Below are 27123 nucleotides of genomic sequence, written 5' to 3' on the forward strand. Positions count from 1 at the left end.
ATCTGCTTTTTCTATACATAGAATCTTGCTGGGGCTTTCTCATACATCTATGTTTAGAGAACAGGATAAGCCAACAGGAAGCCTAAGCTGAATTAGGTGCGTCTTGCTCTCTGTGTGAGAGGTTCAGGGATAAAGAGACTCGGGATTCACATGCTTCTGAACCCTCCAACAACCTCTTTAGTGTGAAAAGGAATGGCACAAAAGATATGTTTGACTAGATTTAAGAAGTGATTCACAAAACACAACATGTCATCTTAAGTAGCTGCCATTTTCTTTCAATAATACATTTGCTCTTTTGGGGGGGGTTGGCTGATGACTCATCTCACCATACTTCCTGCTACCAGATTAAAAGCCATAGCCTAACTTTTGACTGTATGAATCCATTCACAGGAGGATTACATACCAAAATGGAGTTTTTCTGGGTAATGAGAGGATGTGTCTGTGCCGTCAAATATGACCCCCCCCCCCAAAAAAAAAAAAAAAACTGCAAACAATTGTGTATGTGATACATGATAAAAAGTGAATAGAAAGAAATTATGCTTTCCAAAAATATTAATGCAATCCATATAGTACATTTGAAGTCAAAACCTGTTGCATTATTAGCTATTTTTTTATGCTAGCGTCTTTTCATAATAGACTGTCCTAAAAATGTGAGATGACATTAGTAAGATGATCTCCTTCTGCAAAGTGGACTGCAATTCTTCCAGCTGCCAGCAGAGGTCAGGAGTGTTCTTTTTTGGTTTTCAGAAGTCAAGCTAGTTCAGGAGGTGTTTATATATAAGCACCCTACATCAAAGTGTGTACTTTATTGTTATATTATGGAGTTAGCATAGATAGTCTCTAATTCGGAAAGACAATTTTGATAAACGGGAATTTAAAAAAACAGTTTGTTTTATGACATCATCACAAGACTCAGTCATCTTCTCTTATAGCACCTTCAGACTGGATGTATTGTGAAGAGGTTTTTCTTCTTCTTTACCCTCAAATCAATACAAGTTTACAGTGTTCAGTTTGTGTCAGAAACTTGACTTTTGCATAACCGAGCAGTGTTTGTCACAAAGGCTCCAAATTTTAATTCCAAAGGCAACAACTCGTCTCGAGCCTTTTGCATATCCTTCTCGAATGTGTGTGATCATGTAAAGGGGGAAACCTGCAAATGTGTGTAATTTGGTGGATGAGCTTTCTGAAGTCTGACATGGATTCGGGATTGGGCCTTCAGACAAACACACGTGGTGCTAACAAGTTGCCAACCTCAGCTAAATATATACATATATATAAAACCACAAAAAGAGGAAGACGGCAGACCGTGAGACAAAAATGGTTATCACACTCGCCTGTCCTGCTGCATTATTAGCTTTTTCATCTAATGCTAATTTTATTGTGTTTAGAGACTGATGTAGCTTATATTTTATTTTTTTATTTTTTTTCACTAGGAGTAAAGAAATTTGTTAAAGTAGAATTTAAACCAACGAGAGCCCAACAGGAGGCAGAGCGAGGGCTCACACTCCAGTTAGACTACAAATTCTTTGCTGGAAATCTGGATGAGGAGGACACAGTGACAAGACTCAGAGTACAAAAGACACCCCTGACAGCTAAGAGCCAGACGCCAGGCAGGAGCTGGTTGGATCAAAAGATTACGGCTGGTGCCGTCAAAGGCGAGACGGGATTTTGACAGAATGACACAGACAATTTTTAAATTAAATTAAATGTTAACAGTTGCAATGTAAAGTTTTTCATTTCATAAATTGCGTCTAATATTTTTGACATTATAAAAAATAAAGCCAGTATCAATAAAAAAAATGTCAGGCTTAGATTTTACATGTTCTTGGCTCTAAATTCTAAATTATATCATTGATTTTGTACTTTTCTATTTTTTTGTATCTATGGATTTTGTTTAAAACGATCATAAAGGCATTTTTTTTAAGAGGGAAAAAGATCATTTTTAGTCTAAGTAAATGCTGCTGAAGTCCAAATATGATATTCTCACAAATCAGCTTCACTTTCTCTTGAGCAACTTGTTGTTTGTGGTTTTTTTAGTGTGTGGAGGAGAGTTTGAAGAGACATTTTGAAAAGAAAAAACCCCGGCAGCGGTAGTAGACTAAAAAGAGGGTCAACGAGAAAGTGACAAACACAAACTTGACAGTATTTCAATGTGTATAAAAGTAGAAAAAAAAAAGCAGGAACAAAACGAGGAAACTGTTGTTGGTGTACCACGTTCTTTTCTTTCTTAAAAGGAAGTTGAAAGTCTTTGTGCCCACCTGCTTTTCCACTATTGCTGGTTTACTTCCGCTTTAAATGCAATCACAGACCTGCGTACTGCTTTCATTCTGCCTGCATCAGTGTCCATGATGCCTCAGTGTTGCGCGAACAGATGGTGTGTGTGTGGTGGCTAATAAAAACCTGCAACGACATGCACATACTTTCAGTTAATGTTATAAGTAATAAAAATGTTGATAAGCCTCTTTGTAGATATTTTAAAGGAGAGTTTGAAGACCCACTCCACTCCTCCAAAAATTTTTTTTTGGTGTTTTTAACATCGTTTTTCTGATATTTTCTAATGATGGGGGCATCTATTAGGAAAATTAAGCACAAAATTGCATTTTTGAGTATTTTTTTAATGGAATCATTGAGAATCAGGAGTAAGAGCTCCCTGCTTCTTTCTGATGCATCCACTTATGGGCGACTAGATCCAAGTGCAATGTCCTTTTCCTCGTCCGAGTTGCACTGGTAATGTTAGGTTGGGGTTTTGACATGGTATAAGCAGGAGAGCGTGTAAACAAAGAGCTCTCAGTAAGGGGAATGGGAAGGGGGCAGGGTTGCTCCATGTCAATGTCCCGCCCACAACTCAGAGGCAAATCTTTAATGATCTCCCGCCGCTCTGCAGAAACTATGTCGTTGAAAATGACAGGTTATTTTATTTGGGCTAAAAACAGCATAATTACAATTAAAAGACAGAATGCTTTGAAAATAGATCAAAAGACAATCGGAGTGGGTCTTTAAAGGTCCTAAAGCCTTCAGAACAGGCACATCCAAAGACTGAATCAGTGAAACAAACTACGAGAATTAGAGCAGTATGGTTGAGACACTAAAAATAACCACAAACTGACAGTGTCAGTTGAGAGTATTTGAAAACATATGGCCACTCTGTTAGACAGCTGGATTGCAGTGGATAAAAAATGGTGATGGATCTGTGGTTTTCTTTAAGCCATCACATGATTTTCCAATCTGTAGTTCTCTTCCTCTTCTGTTCTACAAAACCCAGTCCAGCCCTCCTCTTCTCCTTCCAGCAAAGCTTCCTTGCTGCAGTTGTTTCGAGTGGTCAGCAGAAGGGGAATTTCCTGGGCAGGTCATGCTGAAGAAGTCATGAACGTACTGCACTTCTGCTTTGTCTCATTCTACTCTGCATGTTTTCTTCTCTTGTTTTATAAAAGTTATGATCACATTTGCACACAGACCTCATAGATAGGTAGTTATGTCATCTACATTAGCTGGAGTCAGCAAACTAAAATATTGCATTAGTTGGTAAATATTAGAGTGTTTCTATCAGCTCATTAAAGGAAGACAAAATAAAAACTTTCAAATTTACATAGGAAAGTAACCCCTGGTGTGTTTAAACATGTAAAAACATCATCTATGTGCCATTGGCTGTCTTAGCTCTGCTTTCTTTCTCATTTACTTTCTGAAATATTTAGCATTCAAAGAGTTCAGTTTTTGTGTTTGATAAATGCAGGTTGCTACACGTCTGCTATCAATGGGGTTTTCCACCTTTGTTGATTGTGGCATATAGCGCTTTGCAAAGGAACAGGAAACCATGTCATTGAACACCCCTTAACAATAATAAAATCTTTATTTTTTTCCTTTGCTGGAAATTTGCTTCGGCAAGAAAAACATGTAAGTGACCAACAGTGCTGGGAACGTTCTATTAAAAATGGAAATAGTTACTCACTACTTGATCCAAAAAGTAACTGAGAGTATCTGAACTACTCTATATAGTAAACATAACTAGTTACCAGGAATATTAACTATAAAAAAGTACTTTTTTTGTCAAAATTGAGATTTTTCTGATAATTTTTCACAAGTCCATTGAAATAAGTGTAAAAGACATGTTCTTGTACATAAACCTCAGGATTTATTAGTTGATAGTTTTTTTGTTTGTAATAAAAGTAAACATGTAAGTAACATAAAGTATTTTTAATTATGTAGTCCAAAATTTGATAAATCAAACTTAGAGTGTATTCAGACTGGGAAACCAATTGTTCCTGACCAATTCCACTTCATTTGATCGAGCTTTGAAACTTGCGTTTGGTCTTTTTTCAGACTGTCGTTAAGCGGCCTTTCCTTATTTGAACCAAAGCTACTAAACAAACCACGTGAATGAAAATCTCTTCACTCATTGGTCAGAAATTACCAGGGCGGGGCAAAGCAACTGGAGACAGAAATTATGGAAGTCCTGCGCTTTGCAGTCCTTCTCGGGGTAGTTCATTCAAACTTTATATTTTGGGACCAATTTAAAACATCTGTATCCACGTGAGACTCAACACTTTTTACCCAATTCTTTGGTCCGGTGGAGGCACGCTGCTGGTCGGTCACTGGCAGGAAGACATATAAGAAGTTACACTGATCTATGATCTGTGAAATATAGATTTTGGGGAAAACAGTGAGAAGCAATGTTAAACGTTGTTTTGATAAACCTGCATTCCTCCAAGCACATTTCAATAAGTTGCTGTGTCTCATCATTGTGGTGCTATGGCACTGTTTTGAGAGAATTCTGTTAAGGACCTACAAGGTAGCTTCTAGGATGATGACACAGCAGTGCATGCCACGTAACGACACACAGAAAAGCATGTAAAATGCGTTTTCAGCTGGGGTAAAATAAATGCTGCAGCAAGTAAGGAGCTGGACCCCTTATTCTTCTTTGATAGCCAGATAATTGTTGCTTTATATTTGTCTGCGGCTCAGCTGCTGCTACATTGTGACCGTGTCTAAATCCCGTGAGGACGGATTGTATTCGGCCTTGGGTCTACTTGTGGTTTTTAGACCAAAAGTTGGTTCCTGGATTATTAGGGGAAACAGAACATGGTTCCCTTATACCAGGGGTTCTCAAAGTGCGGCCCGGGGGCCAATGGCGGCCCGCGGTAAGATTTTTTGTGGCCCTCAATGAAAGAGAGCCAGAGCAGGTTCCTTTAAGGAAAAACGTTGTGTTGACGAGAAGAAACACAATCTCAAGCTAAGTGGACAAATGCTCATTTGTCGTACCTCATGGGCTGGATAAAGTAATGAGCCTTATTTGCAAGCAGGTAAATGCAATGCTCAAAGAATTCAATAAAAATTGTCACTACGTTACAAATCATAAAAACTATGACACATTTACCAGCGAGGAGCGCAACAATAAGCTCCAACAACTACAACGAGGCTATGCAGCACACCAGATGTTTACAAAAATGGCTAAAACCAGTGAAGCTGTGAGAGAAGCTAGCTACGTTGTGGCTTTGGAAATGGCCCGGTGTAGCAAGCCCTTAAGTGACGGGGAGTTTGTGAAAGAATATATGTTTAAAGTAACTGACATTATTTGTCCAGAGCAAAAGAAAAAGTTTGAAGAAATAAATCTGTCAAATGCTAAAATTACTAGACGAGTAGAAGATCTGGACAGCAACCTCTGACAGCAACTGGGAAAACATCTGGAGGGCCCGGTTAACTGTACAAATGACAGTTGGTCATTAAAGTTATTAAAACAACCTTTTCTGTTTATCCATTTTTTTTAACCAAAATTGGCCCCCAGTCTGATGTTGAGTACCAAATTTGGCCCTCCACTACAAAAACTTTGAGAACCTTTGCCTTAAACCGAACCAAATGTATCCAGTCTGAATGCACCCCTTAAAATCTCAGAAACTGGTCTGGTAAATCTGTACTTCTAACCCAGATGTTGACAAAGTCTGGAGCATCCTCTCCATTGAGATGCTCCAGACTCAGAGTTTCTGCAAGTTCCTCCTGTTTGGTTTGAGTGTTTGCGTGTTTCTGAGGACCGAGCAAGTGTGACGTCACCCATTGAAAATGGTTTACTTCTGGTTCGAACGAAATTATGTGAATTCAGTCACCATTTTTTCACAATATTAACGCCACCATGTTGGAGCCAGACTTTGTCAGTAAGCAGTGACTGGTCCAAGCTGGTCAGAAAGACACTTAATGGCACAACAAATAGTAACAAACCACATTTTACATGAAGCTACCATATGTTAGATAACTTTGTTAAAGAAAAAATACAATGTCAACGACAGCATTACTTTAAACTATGGTATTCCAAACACTGTTGACCCCTAAAGGCTGCAGACCTATTAAGCTTGGTAGGCAGTGTCCTTGTTCGAAGCTAAGGTTACAGTTTTTCTGCTATTGGACCAAACAACCAACAAAGCCGATTGATCTCTTTGGTGGATGCTTCACATTGATGGTGACCCAAGTTGGCCCTTTTGTAGATTTTTTAAACAGTAACATGTGGATTCAGCAAAGAAAAACCCCTATGATGTCCATCATTCGCAGCTAAAAGCCAGACACAACTGTAACTTTTTAAGAAACACACACAAATCTTTAGCCTACAAATTAGTCCCAAATTCCTTAGACAACGTGATAATAAAGTCCCAAAGGCAACTTTTAGAGTGTCTGTTAGTCACTTCCTTTCTGTCAAACCCAACATAAACTCTAAGGGTGTCTCCTGTTGACACAAAGAGAAGATTATTAAAAAAGTGGAACAAAATTGTCCATCAAGGATGGACTAAGATTACTGGGGTACATTGTTAGAGTCTAAGACAAGACAGGCTTTAACATCTGGAGCCTGAAGGAACTCAAAGCAGGTCTGGTCCTGGAACCTTTTCACAGCAACCCTGTAAAGGAGTTGTCTGTCTGCCTCAGTTTCTGGTGTAGCCTCTCAATCCATTGGGTGAATTTGATGCACGTCAAAACAGAGATGATGAATGCAAATTTGATGCACAAATCACGTTTGGTGTGAACACAGCACTAAGGTAGGCCTAGCTCTTAAACTAAAATCGTCTATGAAGACACGTGGACAGTATACAGTAGTTCCCCAATAGGAGGGCAATCCAGCACGGAGGACTCCCAGATTCAATCGCCGTTGGACATAAGCTCAGACGGTCGAAAACCATTGCAGTATCTGTGAGGACGAGAAAAGTGTAAACGGTGTTGTGCAGAGGTAAAGTGGTCGACCTCTGATCAATAGATTGCAAGTTAAGTTCCTGCCTAGCCCAACCATGTGTTGAAGCGTCATTGGACAAGACACTGAACCCCACATTGCTCCTGTTGGTTATAGGTTGGCGTCAGTGCATGGGAGCTGAGCTGCCATCCGTGTGTACATGTGTTTGCATGGGGTGAATTGGACTGTGACTGTAAAGTGCTTTGGGCCTTTAAGAGAAGGAAGTAAAGTACTTTACATTTATTCAACATTGACCTTTCTTGTCTACTGGAGATATCTGCAAAGTCTTTGCTCATAGTTTGGAGGCTGCTAGTAAGCTTTGCATACCACTTGTTATCCTGGAAACTCCAGAAAGAACTAAAGTCCAACACCTCAACCTACATCTTTTTATTGCCTCTCAATCTCACCCAGAAGCTCAAGACTCTTTTTAGGCCACAAAGATAAAATTCCAAAGCCTTATATCCAATTTCTGTGAACAAAGATCACAGAGCTGGAGCCCCCATCTTTTGCTGGAGCCCAAATAATTTGCTCCACAAGGGGTATCAGAGTAATGGATTAGTAATAAAAGTAATCAAGTGGTTGTGTTGTTCCTTTGACCTTTTAAAGAAAACGTGAGCGTACAATTTCATTCTGAACCACTAGAAGCTATTGATTTTTGCAAAAGGATAGAAGTGTAAGGATGAAGACCCGCAGCAACACCTACACAAGACTGATTTAAGGAAATAGTCACGCAGTCCGACAAAGCCGCACTGAGTGAATAAGACAAATATACACACAGGAAGTGCCTCCCACTCTCTTGCCCCTGAGAGCTGCTTCTCTCTCTCTACCCCCCCATGCCTCTCTCAGAGTGTTACTCATGGCAGTGTGTTGCTGAGCAGCAGCCAGTTGCGTTTTTCCCCTCGCCGTGCTCACTCATTTTCATACACTCTGTGGCTCAAAGGACGGACAAGACCTCCGCTCTCCTTCTCCTCTTTTTCCCGGTCTTCACTTCATTCTGGCGTCTTTCCCTTTTTTTTCCACAGACGTCTCCCAGTGTTCCACCTTCCCCTCTGCTTGGGGGAGAAGTACAGAGGGGGGGCACCACTGTCTGCTTTTTAAGTGTATGTGTATTTATGTGTGAGTGAGCACTGTGGGGGTTCAACATGGAAGCGGTGGCACTCTATACGTTCCGTGCCACAGAGGGAGATGAACTCAGTTTCAACAAGGGAGACATGCTCAAGGTAAGAGTTTCTATCAACCCATCGGCTGTTATGTTTAACCTCTGAAGACCTGAGGTCTTGCTTGATATCGATTTTTTACTTCTCTTTGGTATTTGGGCTTTATTGTCAGAATTAACTTTTGTGGTAATATCATCCAAAAAAATGATGTGCAGGCATGTGGATGGCAGGTCTTAAGAGGATAAATATCTTGAGAATCTACAGAGTTCACAATCCTGTGTCCGTACATTTCTGCGGTGAACTATAGTCCATAAAAGTGGAGTATAAACAGCTTCTCAAAGTAGCATCGCCACGCGTTGAAAAATGTCACTGTCCCAATCTGGTCTAATGCTAAGTGTTAGCAAAAACTAAAATGTTTTTTTTTTTTGCTGTTAACTTTGTCATATGTGAAGAAGGAGATGGAAATAGCTTTTCCTGCTAAGTATTTTTTTCTCTTGAAGATAAAAAGTAAATTAATAGGAGATGATCCAGCATGGATGTAAAAGATCTCAGTGCAACACAAGCTGTGTTTTCATTACACATATACAATCTTTATAGAAATTCTGGAAATGACAAAAATACCAAAAATTTCGCAATTACACTGTTTCCATTAAATCATAATTATGGAAATAAACACAAACCAACTCACCCAATAGGTCATTCAAAAACACGGATGTGAACAATGCCTAGATTTACCCCAGATAGAGTAGCTTCAAAATTCTGTCTGTGTGTATCTCATTACAATGCATGGGAGACACGGAGGATGTTTAGAGATCAGATGTATTTCTTTTAAAAAGCTCCACATAAGCATCAGCAATTGTGTCTCTATGTCTGGGTTCATGAGATCAATCAGTTTCTCCAGGTAAAGTGAGCTTTACTCACGCTGCACCTAACCCGCTTTCCGTCGCTACATCGGTGTCTCTGTGACCCACAACAGTACAATGAAACTAAGAAAATATAAGATATAGGAGCGCTGAGGTGGCTACCTGCCCATCCCGAAGCGTCTCTCTGTCTGCCAGCTAGCTAGCCATCCAGGTACTGGTATGGCAACCAAATAAGTTCCGCCGGATCCCGGCACAGCAGCTCACTGTGTAGCGAGCGCAATTGCTCCAGCCCCATGGGCCCTGCGACTGGTTGGCGACCAGTCCAGGGTGTACCCCTCCTTCGCCCAACAGTAGCTGGAACAGTCTCCAGCAACGCTGTTGCCCCAGCGGGTTAAGAAAACCGATGCAAATTGGCTACCTGTGGAGAGTTGTTGGTCATGTGACTCATTTAGTTTGAAAAAAGTGCTTCCATTGCAGTTTTGCACATTATGTTAATTTCGATACGCCTCAAAAAGCACCTCCACGTTCGATAAATGCAAATTGACATGCTTCCATTAGCAAATTTAGTATTGCGAATCCAATTTGCAAAATTTCATCGTCAATGGAAACGCGTCTACAGTTTTGAATGGTCATAAATATTTTTGGGATTTCACTGTATTTGTGTGACATATTTTGGTCAACCTAACAGGTTTCAGGAGGCAAAGAAGCCCATAAAGTCTCGTCTTTTATGGCTGTGTGGTTAAATGGTCAGTTTTAAAAAGTATGCAGAGATATTCCTTCATATAGATGAAAAGCAAAGAAATTTAAATAGGGGTGTAACGATTCATTTCAACGATTTACTTCACGTAATTTATGGTTGCTGATACAATTCACAAAAATTCAACCAGTGTGACTCAGAGATAAATACCTTGGTACTTAATAGTGAATTTTTCCAGATTCCTTGTGTTTCTTGCAAACCCCCCCCCCCCAAAAAAAATCATGTTTAAATTTAATATGTGTACAAAAAAGTAAACAATAATTAATGGTAAATCCATTCACATTTTAGTTTCCCTGTTGTTTTTCAACATCAAAATAATATGAAGGGAACATTATTAGAAGATTCTACCACATTGTTTAGTCACGTCTTTGCAGAATTTAAAGTGTTTCCACACATTGGACTGTAATAATGTCTTGAACATCACATGTGTTGTCCGCTGTGATGACACTTGGTCAATTTTACGTTATAGTAAAATAAGCCATACCGTACCTCAATCTAAATGGATTTTTTTTCGAAGATCGATTATAATAGATATATTTCATTTTAAGACGTTTTTCTAATGGTATAGGTCGATTCTATTAACAATTTGTCTCTGACAGATTGATCTGGTTGGATCGTAGGAATATAAATCAATAATTATAAATCAACTAATTGTTATGCCCCTGAATTTAAACCTTAAGATTACAGTTTGTCCTTGTTTTCGGAATTGCACTGATCTAAATCTGCCTCCTGGCTATGCCTTATTTTTAAATACAAAATTAATTCATTAAATTAGTAAACCAATGTAAATTTCTAATAGTTTTTATTCCATATTTTTCCCCCAAAGTTATAATAGCTACTAATGTGTCTCTCTTAGATGGACAGCCGAGATAAGATCTAATGAGTTAGTGCACAGCTGGAAATTACTGTGGTAGAAAATTGTCCCAGTGAGACGTCTAATGTTAACCTCTGGATTAAAAGAGCAATGAGCTTCTCTCCGACCTCACATGGCGGAACCGGCTGCTCAGCACTGACATCCCAGATAAGACAGTGGGATCAATGATTGCGCCTCATTTGCAGTTAGCTGCAGGTCATGCTTTAAATTGCTGATTTCATTTACATTTTCAAAAGGCCCTATGAGGAAAAATGTGCACAAGTCTTGGAGAAGAGGTAGCAAAAAAGTCAGAATTCTAATCTATCGTCAACAGTCTCTTCCCATTAAACTCATGAAGATACTTCAATTTCTTGTCTGCAAGGCCATTACCTCATCTGACAAATATGAGGTGGCATTTAGTTTTGAAGACTGTAATTACAGTCATCTTTTATGCAAACTTGTGTTTTATGAACACTTTTGCTTTAACATGACTGGGCACTTCCACAACATGACCAGGTATCTTTCATCCCTCCAGCCTTCACTTCAGACTTGGATTAAACTGCTTTTAAATAATCCTGTCATACCTTACAGTTGTTGTCCTTTAAGCAGCAGACGGTCTTAACTTCAACCACATGATGAACCACAACCAAAACTCTGCACTCGCAAAGACTGCACAGGAAGTCTTGGTGCCAATCAGAGCAACGTTTTTGTCCTGCAGCGTGGTGTTCGAGTGCGTCCATCAGCCTAAGCAGAGTGTTGATGCATAAAAAAGGGATGAAAATAGCCTCACAGATGAATAAAAAAACGAAGCGGGTTTGACATTCTGTTTAAAGCTGGAAGACAGTGTGGCCAAGTTTGACGCGAGGGACGCAAAAGACACACGGTTCTTTTGTAGTCCGACACAAGCACTTCCTCTCTGGCAGGCTTCAAAGAAATCCACCACAATCAGCCAAGCACGCCTTTGCTATTCCACTAAAAATATATTAAATATTATTTTAAATAGAAATGTGTCTTTGTAAATGTTGTTTGATTAAAAGAAACTAGGTTAGATGTTTCAGTTTTGATAGTCATTTGAAAGAGATGCAGTACATTTATGCATTAAAAAACCTTGAGAATAGAAGATCTTCATTACTTGCAGGAGCGCTCGATAAAATCCTGATTAAAGCATTAAGTTTTGCAGATAAAAGTGAAGTGTGACTCCTTCTGCTTAAGCAGAGAGGTAGTCTTTGGGTAATCTTAAACCAGCTGTTTTCTCAGTGGGCTCTGCAAGCATAATGAGAGGGAGACGGTTACCGGAGTAAGCATGAGTCAATCACAGAGATACAGTGATAAAATTAACCAAGAAGTCGGTGCAGATTGTTGAATGACTTCAAAGAAAAACACCCAAAGTTATAGGGTGTGACAATTAGTCCAAAAATAAAGCAAAAAGTTGTGGAAAAAGATTTTTTTTTTAAATTGGAGTGCAAGCATGTCTCCAGCCAAGTCTGAAGCTACCACTTCAGTAGAAGGGCAATCTCTGAGTTCTGTGAGCGAACAGTGATTGATGCTCTCAACAGTAAATCACTCATAGGCGGGCTCACATTTTAAAGTGCATGTACGAGCGCGCAGTGTATCCATTACAGATAGTTGATGCGTGAAATGAACTCTCTAAAGGTAAAAGTTAGGCCGCAACTTTTTGGCAGAGCGTTTTCTATCAAAGCTGTATTGAAGTCCCCACAGGCAGAAAACAGTTCATAACTTTGGTTCCTCATTCTGGAGCAAGGTTACTGAAAAACGAGACTTTCTTTTCTTCATTTTTTTTTTTTTGCGCGGTACTACACATGTAATGATGTCTAAAATGAATAATCATTTTCTGTTGCATCAAATATGTGAAATAAGCCAAAAAAACATCAATAACTGCAGAATTTGAAGACTTCCAAAAATGAAATTGTGCCTCATAAAAGTTGGTTAAATATGTATAGTACCCATACTAATGATACACTGATAATACAGAAGCTTAATTCGATGTAAATTCAGTATAAACCAGTCTTACTAAAGTTATCCCAAAGCCAGTGGAGGTTTAAAACTCGATGTGGGCAAAGCTGGACCAAATCTGGATAAATATAATTGTAACGTGGTATACATTCTGTCTTCCCTTGGACTAATAAAACATGCAGAAAGCCAATGTTATTTACAATTTTTTTCATTTAAAGTCCCACTCTGAAAACCTTTTTTTATTGTAAAAACGTCCCCAGTGGTCTTTTAATTATGATTGTGCCGTTTTGAGCTAAAATCAAAAACCTTTGCCGTTTTCAGGGACAGTTTCTAAAGAGCGGGAGGAGTTCATTAGAAATTTGCCTCTGAGTTGTGGGCGGGACCGCCCCCTTCCCCCTCCCCTCCCCTTTTCAGAGCAGGGAGATTATGGCCCTTCCAGCATATTTTCTACGTCACAAAAAGCTCTTATTTAAGAGTTGGCTGCTAATTGACAAAGATTTGAATGCATACTTAGAAAAATGCAATGAGCTTAATTTTCTTTATGTCTTCCATCAATAGAAAAATTCCACAAGAACATGTTAAAAATCCCCAATGTGTGTTTTTTTTAATTGGAGAGTCTTTAAAAGCCACTTCTTTGTAAGTATTTCACTCAGGAAGGACTCAAACTATAGTTATTACTTTTCATCCTGACCAACAAAGGTGCTTCTGAGTTACCAACCAATTTTAAGGAAGCTATTCCAGTATGGAAGGTGCAGAGGATTAAGGGTTGACAGCTATATTTTTCATCTTTGTATACTTTTCAGATTGTCACTGATGAAGCAAAGAGACAGCCTGATACAAGCTGAGAGAGTAAGACCCTCAGCTCTGCATGGGAGATGAGGAAAATATAGCATTTCTGAAATGTGTCGCTGCAAGCAAAGCATAGCAGCAAACGGCTCCTATGCAAAACCAAAAATGACAAACCGTGTCACAGCACCGAATAAAACACACGGAGTAAAGAAGTGACAGAAGCAGAGTGTTGTGCCACAAAATGGGGAAAAGATAAAAACAGGTAAACATGAAAGCTGGAGTTGATCCTGAGTTGAAGTGCCATTTAATGGCCTCGTCACGCTGTTGTTTCAAAACCTGTCGAAAACTGTCAGATAACAATAAAACCGTTACAAGCCACAAATACTTTGAAGCCGTTATTACAGCAAAGCTGAGCTGGAGCTAAATGCTGCCTTCTAGCTCGGAACAGTTCCTTGAAACCCTTAGAAAAAAGTAGTCTATATAAGTGTACTACAAGTTTATACTAAATATGAGGCAATATACTTGAAGTTTGAATTTTACATACAGTCTATATATTGTAAACTTAAAATGCTCCAATCTTTTCTTCAGAAGTATTCAGTTACTATACTTCCTACATTACACATACATGGTCTACAGCAGTGTTTTTCAACCAGTGTGCCGTGGGAGATGGTCAAGTGTGCCGTGGGAAATTGCCCTCATTATCTGATCTAAAAACATTTCCCATCTCCAGGATTTCAGCTCTGTGTTCATCCAAACAGGCCCTGATAAAACACTGAGGAGTTAGGAATATAAAAGATCGGAAAATACTTTTTCTTTGCGTTTATTTTATTTTATTAAAGACATTTTAATAAGAATGACACGATTCAGCTGCACCTTCGGCTGTATTTGGGAAAAGTCCCGTCCCTTTGACTGTCTCCACCAATCATTTTTGAGGGGCTTAATCACATGTCATCGGTCTGACCAATCAGAAGTGCTTAAAGTCTTCACTTCCTTGTCCCGATTTAGCTCGTAAAGTCGCTCAGTTCTAACAAAAATACCAGCTAAAGCTCGTCTTTAGCGGTGTAGCTTTCCACAGAATCCGGTGTAAGACCGTGGAACAAGTGAACAAAACAATGAAGCTCCGAAAAGCGATCTTCGGCCGTTTTATGCACTACATGATGCATTGGGTTGTGAGAGTGACAGCGCATAAGGAGATCTGTTGTTAAACTTCTTGAAACCAACGAACACACATCAAACTGTTTTTAAATCTTCTAACTTAACTTTTATTGCATCTTTTAGAAAATAACAGCTGCAGTTTCCAGCTTTTTCTGACACAATTATCTCAAAAATGCATGTGAGATTGTGGAGGGGCTGTAGATCAATACAGACTATGAGTTTCTCCTTTTTTTTTTTTAATTTTTGGATGCTGGTGTGCCGCGGGATTTTTTTTAAGGTTAAAGTGTGCCGTGGCTCAGAAAAGGTTGAAAAACGCTGGTCTACAGTATAATTGCTATTCTTATAGTAAAGTATACCTAATAAAATAAACTTCAGGTATACTACTTTTTGGTAAGGGGGGAGTCAGCAAGCCCTAGCAAAAGTAGTCAATTTAACTTTACTACAAGTGTACTTAGTGTCGGTTGGGCGGGGCTGGTGAGCGTGAAGGACCCAAAATGCAGAGATGGGAGGCACACGGTTCCAGGGCAAGGGGTTTATTAACGTAACAAAAAGCGCTGCAGAGCAGGGAAACAAAACGAAACTTACTGAGAGCAAAACATGAATACATGGCAGAAGGGAAGAGACGATAATGGAGCAGCACAAGAGGAAGGCAGAGACAAGACTTAAATAAAAACAGCACTGACAAGACACAGGTGACAACGATCAGGAGAGATTGCAACCAGGGAAGTAAAACTCAAAAACATGACATGCAGGGAACCTTTCAAAATAAAACAGGACACAGAACTCAAACATGACAAGAAACGGAAAGCAAAAAACAATACAAGGAAACCCAAACCATGACACTTAGTCTATACTAAAAGTGAGGCAGTGTGCTTAAAGTTTATTTTTTATATACTATCTACATATTGTAAACTTAAAATGCTCCAGTTTAGTCTGAAGAAGTATTCAGTTATTTTACTTTGTACACTTCACGTACATGGTCTATACTAGTATACTTGCCATACTTTGGCCGAATTTGAATTGTACCTCAACCCCTCAGGCTTCTCCTACCCCTACATTTATCCCTCCAAACAAAAAGATTTGGAAAAATGTTGTCCTCAAATTTATAATGCAACAGTTAAGCAATTTGAATTAGATTAGCTCCCGTAAATAGTATATTTTGTATGTTTGTTGCTCCAAGATAGTAAGACTCATAATTCATTAATAAAAAAAAAAAACAAATAAATAAAAGATGGTAGCATTTGCTGACAATGTTGCCTCCTATACGATTGTCCAAGCCAAAGCTGCTTTTCTCTGTTTCAGAATCTGCTGGAATTACGTTATTTGCGGTGGAAGAGTTAGTGATACAAAGAACACTGAAAGTTCCAGTGTTAAAGGGTTGAATCTAGATATAAAATATTTGGACGTTATTTAGAAAGATTTCTAACCTGACCCCAATGCTGATGAGTATTTGGAACCCAAAGTGCTTTAACTGGGTTAAAGCCTGTGCCACTCGATTGACATTCCTCTGTGTCTGTGCATGTCTCTGCTCCTAGATCACCAACATGGAGGACGATCCAAACTGGTACACAGCTGAGCTCCACAACAGAAAAGGCTTTGTGCCAAAAAACTACATCAACCTACGGCCACACGCGTACGTACACACACACACACACTCAAGCTTAAAGCTAGTCTGGAAATCAGATAAACTGGCTTCACACTTTCAGCATTGACCTATCTCAACTGGCTCATCAGTGAGAATGTGTGCAGCTCCGGGCGGTTTCTGCTCCGCTTTGGACATCTGCACTCTGGCATGAGGCAGCATAACCGAAGGGGAAAGCGCTCCACTTGCTGCCTTACATAATCGCACAATCCAGCCGTGCATTGGCGAGTGCGCGCATGTGTACAAATACACAGTAAATCTACTGGTACTCACTGCATCCCCCCATCAGATGGTTTTACACCAGCTGGATTCTTCATTTGCTGTGACAAACACCGAAGTGACAGAACGGCCGCTGCGTCAAGCTCGGCCTTGTTGATAAGCACTAATGTGCAGTCCAGCTGGAGCTGCCTTGTTAAGTTCACAAAACACCCCAAGGAGTCCCCATTAGGGGGCTCTGTCTCTTAGTGTCTCTGTCTTCATCCCTGTTATTCCTTCATTGAAGCCCAAAATAAATATGCAGAACCTTGAAGCGATGGCTCGAACCAAGGCTGCAGTTTGTGACAAACTTTGCATGAGCTCTAATTTGAGCCACTAGGTTTATGAAAGCAGATTTCTTTTTTTTTCCTGCTTGAATACAGTACCGGCAGGAAAAAAATCTAATGAGCAAAGAAAATTGGATGAAACACAACAATATTGCTGTAGATTTGCACTAGTGTCACATGTTAAAGACCCACTTCGATCATCTTGTAAGCAAACCCAGTGCTCTTTTAATGACTGTATTCTACGCACTATGGGGTGCATCGGATTATAAGGTGCATTGTCAATGAATGTCCCATATTTGAACTCAAATATAAGGTCCACGAAACTGTAAGCAGCATTAGTGAGACAAAAGAGTTAGAGACAAGTTCATCAGTCAGTTAGACTCTACTAAATGCGTTCACAGTAACTCTAGAACCTGTTTGTAACACGCTATATGTTAGCTATATTAGAAGCGTTAGCCAGGTTAATGTATTCACAATAACTAACTTCCAACGTTGTTTGCAACATATAAAAAACATACTGAAAATTTTAAAACAAATGTTAGTGTGCCTATTTAACTCCCAACCTTGTTAGTAACATTAAAAAAAAACAGTTCCATATCGAGTCATTAGCTACGTTAGCATATTCACAATACCACCCAACATTGTTTGCAACTCGTAAAAAAAAAGGTTGACATTTTGACAGAGCGCCATGTACCTCTCAAAATCATTTTGATATCCCCACCAGAATTATTCCATATATGTATGCGGTGCCCCCCATTACAAAGTGAAGTATTGCATCTAATAGTGCAAAAATACACTATGATTAGGCCGTTTGAATCCGTGAATCAAAAATCATGCGTTGTTTCCAAGGATATAGTTTCCTGCAGAGCAGTAGTAGTTCATTAGAAATTCACCTCTGAGTTCTGGATGGGACTGCTGGCACATAGAAACCCCACCCCCCTTTCCCATTGCCCATAACTGAGATCTGCTTAGATGCTCTACTGCTAGCTTACAGCCCCTCACATCCCCAATATTTTAGCTTTCTAGCCATGGTTTTGAGCCAGATGCCAGCTCAGACAAGGAAAACAAAGAGGTACATGGATCTAGTTTACTACAAGATACATCTGAATGGAGCAAAACAAGGAGATAACCGTCCAACCATTGTTTTTCCTTGTCACAAATGCAATATTTTTCCAATCTCATGTTTTTGTCTGCTCCAGATTCCCCAAAATTTAAATAAAAATCACTTTGAAATGCAATTTTAAGCTACATCTTCTTAATATATGTCCATCAGAAAAATGCCATAAAAAATGTTAAAAACACGAAAAACATAATTTTTCTTAGAGTGGGTCTTTAAATCCGTGTCATAAATTTGCCATGTGTTCCATTAAGTATTTGATTAAAAAAAAAAAAAAAACTACTTCCACTCACTAGTGTACAAAAATATTTGCTGAATTCTAAAGAATTGTGATGTGCAGACCTCTGGTTTTCTTTTCCCTCCTTCCTGTTTTCAGCTGGTTCGCCGGTCGCATATCTCGGGGCGTGGCAGAAAGTCGACTCAGGCACAGAGAATGTGGAGCTTTTCTAGCCAGAGAAAGTGAAAGCGCTCCTGGGGAGTTTTCCATGTCCGTCAGGTAGGAAAAAAAAACACTCACACATAGTTTCCCTATATAAGCTCCATGAGGTTCATATAGAGTTTGTTTGTTCATGTAGTGTTTTTATGTGACAAATCCCTCTAATCACTGCAACACTCATTACTTCATGATTTTCTTATTAATCTTATCTGCTGACATGCAGGTGCAATGGTTTATGAGTTGACCGAGCAGGTGAGGATCAGAGTAGGAGGTAAAAGATAATGGTGTGAGGGGCACTGTAGAAGATCTGCATCCCCTCTGGTGTAATATGAGGAAATTCTGCCTGGCAGGATAAGCATCTGGAGCTGCTGGTACGGCTGATTAGTCGCTTCGCCAAGCCTCAAAGGGCTGGGTGGATATTGGATGAGGAAAGTCGGCGAACGCCAGAGGTCCAAATTCTGAGTGCCGGTGCCAGGAAAAGCTTGAACTTGAATTAAAGGCTGATTCCTCTCCAGGCCATTGTGGCTGTGAGACAACCTGGCCCAGATTGGGGGTAAAGAGCTGGATTAGAGCGTTGTTCTCTGGTTGGTTGCTAAATTGTACAGACATGGCAGCTCTTGTTTTACCTCCCAGAGTAGCTTTTCAGGATGGAAAAAATGGAAGTAATAGGAAACAAAAGAAATCAATTAATTGGGCAAGACAAGAAACGAAACGTTTTGCTTCTGTGGCGCCCTTCAAATTAAAGGGCCTATACAATGCAAAAATCAATTTTTAAATTTTTTTTAGATTTTAAGTGTGTTATAATGTTCATTCTTCATAATAAGAAAAGTGGTATTTTGATCCATTCATGCATTCCTATGTATTCCTTTTGAAAACCTGCACTCTGAGCACCAGCCCCTCCCAACCCATGAAAATGATCGTGTTCTCACGAGGTGATTGATGTAGATAAGTGAGAACAGCCCCTTCCAGGAAGAGTCAGCACTGCCTACACCGTTCCCAGGTTAACACACACTTTCTCCGCTGAGCAGGCGTTGATCAGCAAAACAGTTTCCTTTTATATGCACAATATGCACATCCGTCTTTGCAAAAGTTTGGATGTTGTTTGTATTCATGGGCGAAAGACAGACACGCTACCCAGGGGGACTCTAGGTTGACGTCATGAAATGGGCGGCACCAACAAGGACTGAAAGGCAGAGTCTTGGAGATTGAGTCGTCTTCCTTCTGGGTTGGAAAAGAGCTCAGAAAAATAACTAATATAAAATAAAAATCGTTATTTTATGTGCCAAAGGTAATATATAATCCTACACATGGATATTGTTTACTCCAAAAAGATTAAGAATAGCGTAGTATAGGCCCTTTAAAAGCTGCTCCTCTGCTGGACATCTTAGAAAATACTTCACAGAAGCATTTTCTCAATTTTGTCATATTTGTAATTACCTGACAAATACTAAATATTTTATAGAATTAAAGCTGTCAATGTTATTGTTTTTATTTTCTTTGTTCTGTTTTAAGTGTTTATTTTGATTTGCTTTAGTGTGAAGCTCTTATTCTATATAAAGGTACTTTTATCAAAGAATTTTACTTTATTTGCCACCATTAAAAAAAACTAGCTGGCAATCACAAAGCAGCAGTCTTACACAGAAAACAATATAGTACACAATCAAACATTCAGGTCCTATTATTAGAATTACCATTTTAAAATAAAAATGAATATTTTGTGCATCAGATAGATAGATAGATAGATAGATAGATAGATAGATAGATAGATAGATAGATAGATAGATAGATAGATAGATAGATAGATAGATAGATAGATAGATAGATAGATAGATAGATAGATAGATAGATAGATACATTAAATTACATAAAATGTAAACAACTTACTACTAAATTATTAAATAATACATAAAACTACATAAAAAGTGCTTCAATGTGTTAAAAGAATTAAAACCAGAGAATCAATAATAATAAACATAATTAATATAAGAAATCTCACAAACTAACATAATTTATAAGACGAGATCCAGGTTTAACATGTTTATGGCAGTTGGAAAAAAAACGTTCTGAAATCTTCTTGTTCTTACTCTGCTTGACCTGTAGCATTTGCCTGAAGGCAACAGGTCAAACAGGGAGTGTCCGGGGTGTGAAGAGTCTCTGATTATGTTTTTTGCTCTTTTGAGGCAGCGGGAGCTGTAGAGGGTTTCCAGAGTGGGGAGGGGGCAGCCAACAATCTTTTGGGCGCTGTTGTTGAACACGCTGGAGAGCCTTCCTTTGAGCTGCTGTACAGCTGCTGAACCAAGTGCTTATGCAGTATGTTAGTACACTTTCTACAGTGGCATGGTAAAAGATCACCTTTGGGTGATGTTATTTCTCCTGAGGATCCTCAGAAAATACAGTCTCTGATGTCCATCTTCTTCTTCCTGTAGTAAATTATCATTTTTTTGGTGTTTGGTGTGTTGAGGAGGAGGTTGTTGGTTGAACACCATATTGACAGCCGTTCCACCTCACCTCCGTAGGCAGATTTTTCCCCGTCAGAGATGACCCCCACCACTGTGGTGTCATCAGCAAACTTTACGATTGTGTTGCTATGATGGGCAGGTGAGCAGTCGTATGTGTACAGGCAGTAGAGGAGAGGACTCAGTACACAACCCTGGGGGGAGCCGTTACTGAGGCTTAGTGCATAGGATGTATGATGTCCTACTCTGACTCTCCGTCTGCGACCGGAGAGGAAGCTGCTGATCCACAGGCAGGTTTAATGGGGCAGTCCCAGGTCCTCCAACTTGACCACCAGCTTGTGTGGGAGGATGGTGTTGAAGGCCGAGCTGTAATCCACAAAGAGCATCTTCACATAGCTTCCCTGCTGCTCCAGATGGGAGAGAGAAGCGTGCAGAGCAGTTGTTATGGCGACCGCTGTGGATAGGTTTGCCCTGTAAGCAAACTGGTGTGGGTCCAGTCCTGGTGGGAGGGCTGGTGCTATTTGACTACGGAGCACCTTATTTAAAGCAATTCATGGCAGTTGGAGTGAGAGCCACTGGTCTGTAGTCATTGAAGCTGGAGATGTGAGGCTTCTTGGGCAGGGGAACTATGGTGGAGGACTTCAGGAAGAGTGGGACCGTTGACTGTGCCAGGGATTGGTTGAAGATCTTTGTGAAGACTTCAGTCAGCTGGTCCATACAATCCCTTAGCACTTACCCAGGTACACCATGGGGACCGGCAGCCTTCTTCGGATTGACTGCATGCAGGGTCCATCTCACCTCATGCTCATCCAGGACGAGGACGGTGCTGCTGTGGGCTGCGTGCTGAAACTGGGGGTGTGTGGTATAGTGACATCAAAGTGAGCAAAGAAAAGGTTCAAATCCTCTGCCATTGCGATGTCACCTTCTGCAGCTCTGAGGTTGGTTCTGTAGTTGCTGAGGTGCTGGACTGCCACACTCGTCGGCTGTCACTTTTGTCAATGTGGTGTTCAATCTTCCTTCTGTAGCCTTCTTTGGCTTTTCTGATTTCTCTCTTCAGGTTGGTTTGGGCTGTGCTGTATAGGTCTTTGTTTCCAGACTTGTGGTGGCGTTTCTGATCTTCAGAAGCTGTTTAACCTCCCGAGTCCTCCAGGGCTTCTGGTTGGGTAGACCTGGATCTGTTTGTCCACCGAGACTGTGTCTACGCATTTCCTAACACAGCACGCCGTCCATGAACACCTCCAGGTTATGGTATTGAAACACCTCCCAGTCTGTCCTCTCAAAACAGTCCTGTAGCCGCTGGGAGGCATCATCTGGCCTTTTTTCTTTCCTTTTTTCCTGAGTGGGATGTATGCAGGAATTAAAAGCAAGGAAAGATGGTCAGACTGGGCCAGGTGAGGTAGAGACCTGGCCCTGCCGCCCATTTTGATGTTGGAACAGACCTTTTTCAGGGTGTTGTTTCCTCTTGTGGTACATTTAACATGCTGGTGGAATTTAGGCAGAACTATCTTCATGTCTGCATGGTTAAAATCCCCAGTAATGATCTGCACGGCATCAGGATATTTGCTGTGCTGGTTGCTAATGCTAGCATGAAGAAGTTCAATAGCCGAGTTTGCATTAGCATCAGGTGGGATGTACACAGCTGTAACCACGACTGCAGTAAACTCTCTTGGGAAGTAGAAGGGTCTACATTTAACAGTCAGATATTCAATGTCAGGTGAACATTGACTGTCTACAGTCACTGTGTTGGTACACTAGCCGTTGTTGATGTGTACACAGAGACCTCCTCCTCTGCTCTTGCCGGAATCAGCTGTTCGGTCGTAGCGCTGCGTTGTGTAGCCTGCTAACTCGATAGCTGAATCAGGAACGGAATGTTGCAGCCAGGTCTCCGTGATGAGCAGAACACAAACATCCTTAACTCAGTTGTTCGTCGCGCTTTGCAGCCTCAGTTCATCCCTACTTGTTTAGTTAGGGATCTGGCGTTTGAGAGGAATAAGCCGGGGAGCGGTGGTTTGAGCGGTTGCATCCGTAGCCTGGCTAACGCGCCAGCTCTGCAGCCCTGCTTCCTCCTTCTGCGCCACCTACGCATCCCCCTTGACGCGTAGGTGAAGGAAACTGCGAAAGGCCGGGGCTACCTCCACCCGAATCTTGTTCAAGCGGATAAACTCGCTTGTTACACGTCCATCAAAACGTAATCTGATTTTAAGAAGCTCGTGTCAGCTGTAGGTTTGATCAGCCCGACCGAGTGTGCACAAAAAATACACGATAATCATCCAAACATAACACAGACCACACAAACATCAGGCTGCAACTCTGTGCGCCGGCATGTTCCTAAAACTGCATAAATTTGATACAATTATTGGTACTTGACCTACTGCAAAACTGACCCAAAAAATCAGTGAAAAGATGCAACAAATAGATAATTAAACTTAATAGTTTTTCTGTTTTTGTTCTTTTAGGCAGACCAAAGGACAAATCCAAAAGGCACAATACTTGCTCAGAGACTTGCAGATATTGCCAGTGAAAAACAACATCCCATTGGGTTACTTCATAGCTTATTTTAGAATGCGAAGTGAAGTAATGCCAAATTTAACTTCAGTGCAGAGTTGATAAGTTTGTGCTGTTGCCAATATAAGCTTTTTTCTGGTTCTCTTTGACTCAGAAGCAGATGCACTGAAATAAGTATTTGGCCGTTTAAGAGTTTTGAACACTGCTGCTACTTAGATTTATGGTATATAGCTGTATACTGCACACTCACACACATAAAAAACTTGCCCCTGTCACCCTTCCGCAGGTGGTTTTTCCTCCAAGCTCGGGTCCTCTACCAGAGGCCTGGGAGCTTGAGGGTCCTGCGCAGTATCTTAGTTGTTCCTAGCACTGCGCTTTTCTGGACTGAGAGGTCAGAAAAGCAGGTATCTGTTGTAGCCACTCCTCCAGCTTGGGGGTTACTGCCCTGAGTGCTCCAATAACCAAAGGCACCACTGTCACCTTCACTTTCCATGCTTTCTCCAGTTCTTCTTTGAGTCCCTGGTATTTCTCATGTTTCTCATGTTCCTTCTTCCTGATGTTCCCATCGCTTGGTACTGCCACATCCACCACAACGGCTTTCCTCTGTTCTTTATCCACCACTACAATGTCTGGTTGATTCACTATTACCATCCTATCATTCTGGATATGGAAGTCCCACAGGATTTTTGCCCTTTCATTCTCTACGACCTTCGGGTGTGTTTCCCATTTTGACTTTGGGGTTTCCAGTTCATATTCTGCACACATGTTCCTGTATATTATTCCAGCCACTTGATTGTGGCGCTCCATGTATGCCTTACCTGCCAGCACCTTACACCCAAAGAGGCGCCTGAAACAATCTATCTATCTATCTATCTATCTGTCTGTCTGTCTGTCTGTCTGTCTGTCTGTCTGTCTGTCTGTCTGTCTGTCTGTCTGTCTGTCTGTCTGTCTGTCTATCGATCTATCGATCGATCAATCGATAGATATACACAGTATATAACATCCTTTGCATATCCCCAACACACATGCTTTAGATACATTAGTCTATTTTAAAAGATCTTTTTCCTTCCCCTTAACCATTTGGAGTCTAGGGCCTTAATCCCCTTTTTGTCTACTTAAGAATTACCTCTTTATTTTCCATTTGAAAGACTATTTGCTTGCTTGTCTGGTATCTTTTTAATCAGCACTAACTTTATTTTGCCATTTTCCACATTGTATTCACACACTAGACATAAAATTCACAGATTACTTTGTGCCAAATGTATAAACAGTGTCTGTTCATTTAGCACATTACAGACCATGCTGTGACCTTTCTGATGTTTTCGTACAGTCAGTGTCTGCATTACAGCCTGCCTGTCGGGGTTCAGCTTCCAGGCAGTCCCAAAAATGATTTTTTTTCTTTTGGGTACACTGTTGTCCATTTGACGTGTTTCCTGTAACTCTGTGTTTTGTAGCTTTTGTATTTTTTTAAAGTATTCCTTACTGTGTCAGTAGCAAATAATAAAAGAAAAAGATAGTTTAGAGAACAGTTTGATCCAGCTGGATCTCAGGTGTTCTGCTTTGCTGGAATCTGCTCACAGCTGGAGGCATGTCTGACTCCTCTGTTTTCAGGGTAAACTTCTTGCCTCCTGCTACAAGTCCGGGCCTTTCACAGTGCAACGCAAAGTTTCTGCAATTTTTAAACAGTGCTGGTGCTTGTTTTCAAAAAATCCTGTCTTTCCCCATCCAAAATAAAATGATCAGCTTCCTCGTTATTGGATTTCTGATAGCTGACAGACAGCTCGGTTCTGCCCCGCCCCCCACAGTGGGTCCTCTGCTCTGTGCTGCAGCCGTCTGATCGGCGTTCAGCCTTTGCCTCATTTACTAAAATAAAAGATAAATTTTGTCCTGAAATTTGTCCAAAAACTATCAATAATTGTCATATTCTCTCTTCCATCTAATAAAATCACAAGATGATGCTATCGTCCAGGGGGGTTGGGGTTTGTTCAATGTGCACAAATTCATTTTCGCTGGGTACTATGTGTGTGCTAAATTTTGTTGAGTGGTGGGGTTCAAATTTTTGCTCAAAGGCACATATTATTTTTTGTGTCAGCAAAAATAATCTGTGCCTTGCAGTCAGGGACTGCTGTGGGCCTTAATAATGATAGAAAACAGACCAGACACAGGGTTCTAGGTCAGAAGTAGACAAAGGCTATAGTGATAGATTTATCCATTATAGCAATATCGGAGAGAGAAAAAAACCGAGAAGATTGACTGGAACTCTTGGAGCTGTGACCTCCAAACTGGAAGATTGGCTCCAGTAGATTCCAGGAACAAAATCTGAGATCTTTGTCCAAAAGATTACAGTCCTAGGAACAGCTAAAATACTGCACAGAACCCTCAAGCTCCTGGCTCTCTGGCACAAGATCCAAACTGGAAAGGAATCAGAACGCTGACAAAGCAAGTAGAATCTTTTTTTTTAATATTTACACTATTGTTATAAGTTGTGCCCCTTTTGGCAATCCACCAATATATGAAAGGTTTGGTTTAGATTTTGATGACAAATAAAAAAAAAAATCTTAAAACAGAACTTGTTTGCTCATCAGGTTTAAGAGAGGCATGCACAAAAACTCTAGAAAAAGCTCAGGACCCAAAGTGGAAACTTGAGACACGCCAGAAACAAAAGAGGCAACAGATCATCTTCTGATCTCTTTTCAAAGCATTCTCTTTTAATCATGATTATGCCCTTTTTAACCAAAATTTAAAAACCTGTATCGTTTTTAGGACAGTTTCTGCAGAGCGGCAGTGGTTCATTCAAAATTTCCCTCTAATAGTGGGCTGGACTATTGGTGCAGAGCAACCCCGCTCTCTCTTAGCTGAGAGCTCAGAGCAGGGAGCCCAGTGTTTTTTCCACATCACAGCATTTTTTCGTCTGATCCTGAAACACAACAATTTCAACAAATAAATATTCAGAAAGGCAGTTTTAAGCTTAATTGTATTTATATAGTTTTGTGCAGTTTAGTTTATTCATTCAAGAAAAACAAATACAATCGCAGAGAGCAATTGTCTTTAGTCATTAAAAAGAGCCTCTATTTTATGGAGGCGTTTCTGTTGCATAATCAAACACAAAAGTCAACACCAGGAATCCTTTTTCATTTTCAAAATGAAGCTGCGTTTGTTGACTCAAAAATAATTGATTGATTCTCCCAGAGAGAGTCTCTGCTCCAGCTCCCTCATGACGGCTGCTTCAGCGATGTTTCCATCTCTCTATGACCGAGTTTGAAAGCTTGCTGTCCCATGTTAACCCGAGAGGGAAGAAATACAACCAGGAGACCTGATTTATAACTATTGTCTAGATGACAATAAGAAAATATAACATAAGTTTCAGCAGAAGGGTTAGGATTAGGCTAATACGTGCCAACAACATTTAGCTTCGGATGCATTTAAACTCTGTGCGGGCAATGGTGCAATGTGCATCTTGGCTGTCAATATGTGGGGGTAACACCAGCCTTTATTTTGTGTGGACACGACTGGAAACACAAATTCACTTGATTTTGTGTTTCCAGTTTTAAAGACTGCACGAAGCGGCACTCTTGCCTTTAAAACCCGCCTCAAGCTGCTCCTCTGCTCTGAGACACGGTCCTCCTGAGTCCGGCTGCTCTGCGTGAGCCAAAGTGTCCTCCGGAGCGCACACCGT

The 27123-nt window shown here is 40.4% G+C and overlaps 1 protein-coding gene across 1 annotated transcript in view; it reads left to right on the forward strand.

Moving 5' to 3' along the window:
* The first annotated feature begins 7989 nt into the window (after positions 1-7989).
* grapa (GRB2 related adaptor protein a) overlaps positions 7990-27123 on the forward strand; it is a 38571-nt gene continuing 19437 nt past the window's right edge. Inside the window, exons 1-3 of the mRNA XM_004071744.4 lie at positions 7990-8421; positions 16285-16382; positions 18427-18546. Of these exons, the coding sequence (XP_004071792.1) occupies positions 8344-8421; positions 16285-16382; positions 18427-18546 (296 nt within the window). The 5' untranslated portion in view covers positions 7990-8343. The remainder of the gene's footprint in view (positions 8422-16284; positions 16383-18426; positions 18547-27123) is intronic.

Source organism: Oryzias latipes, chromosome 8 (genome assembly GCF_053564925.1).
Source record: "Oryzias latipes strain Hd-rR chromosome 8, Olatipes_Hd-rR_3.1".
Lineage (NCBI taxonomy): Eukaryota > Metazoa > Chordata > Actinopteri > Beloniformes > Adrianichthyidae > Oryzias > Oryzias latipes.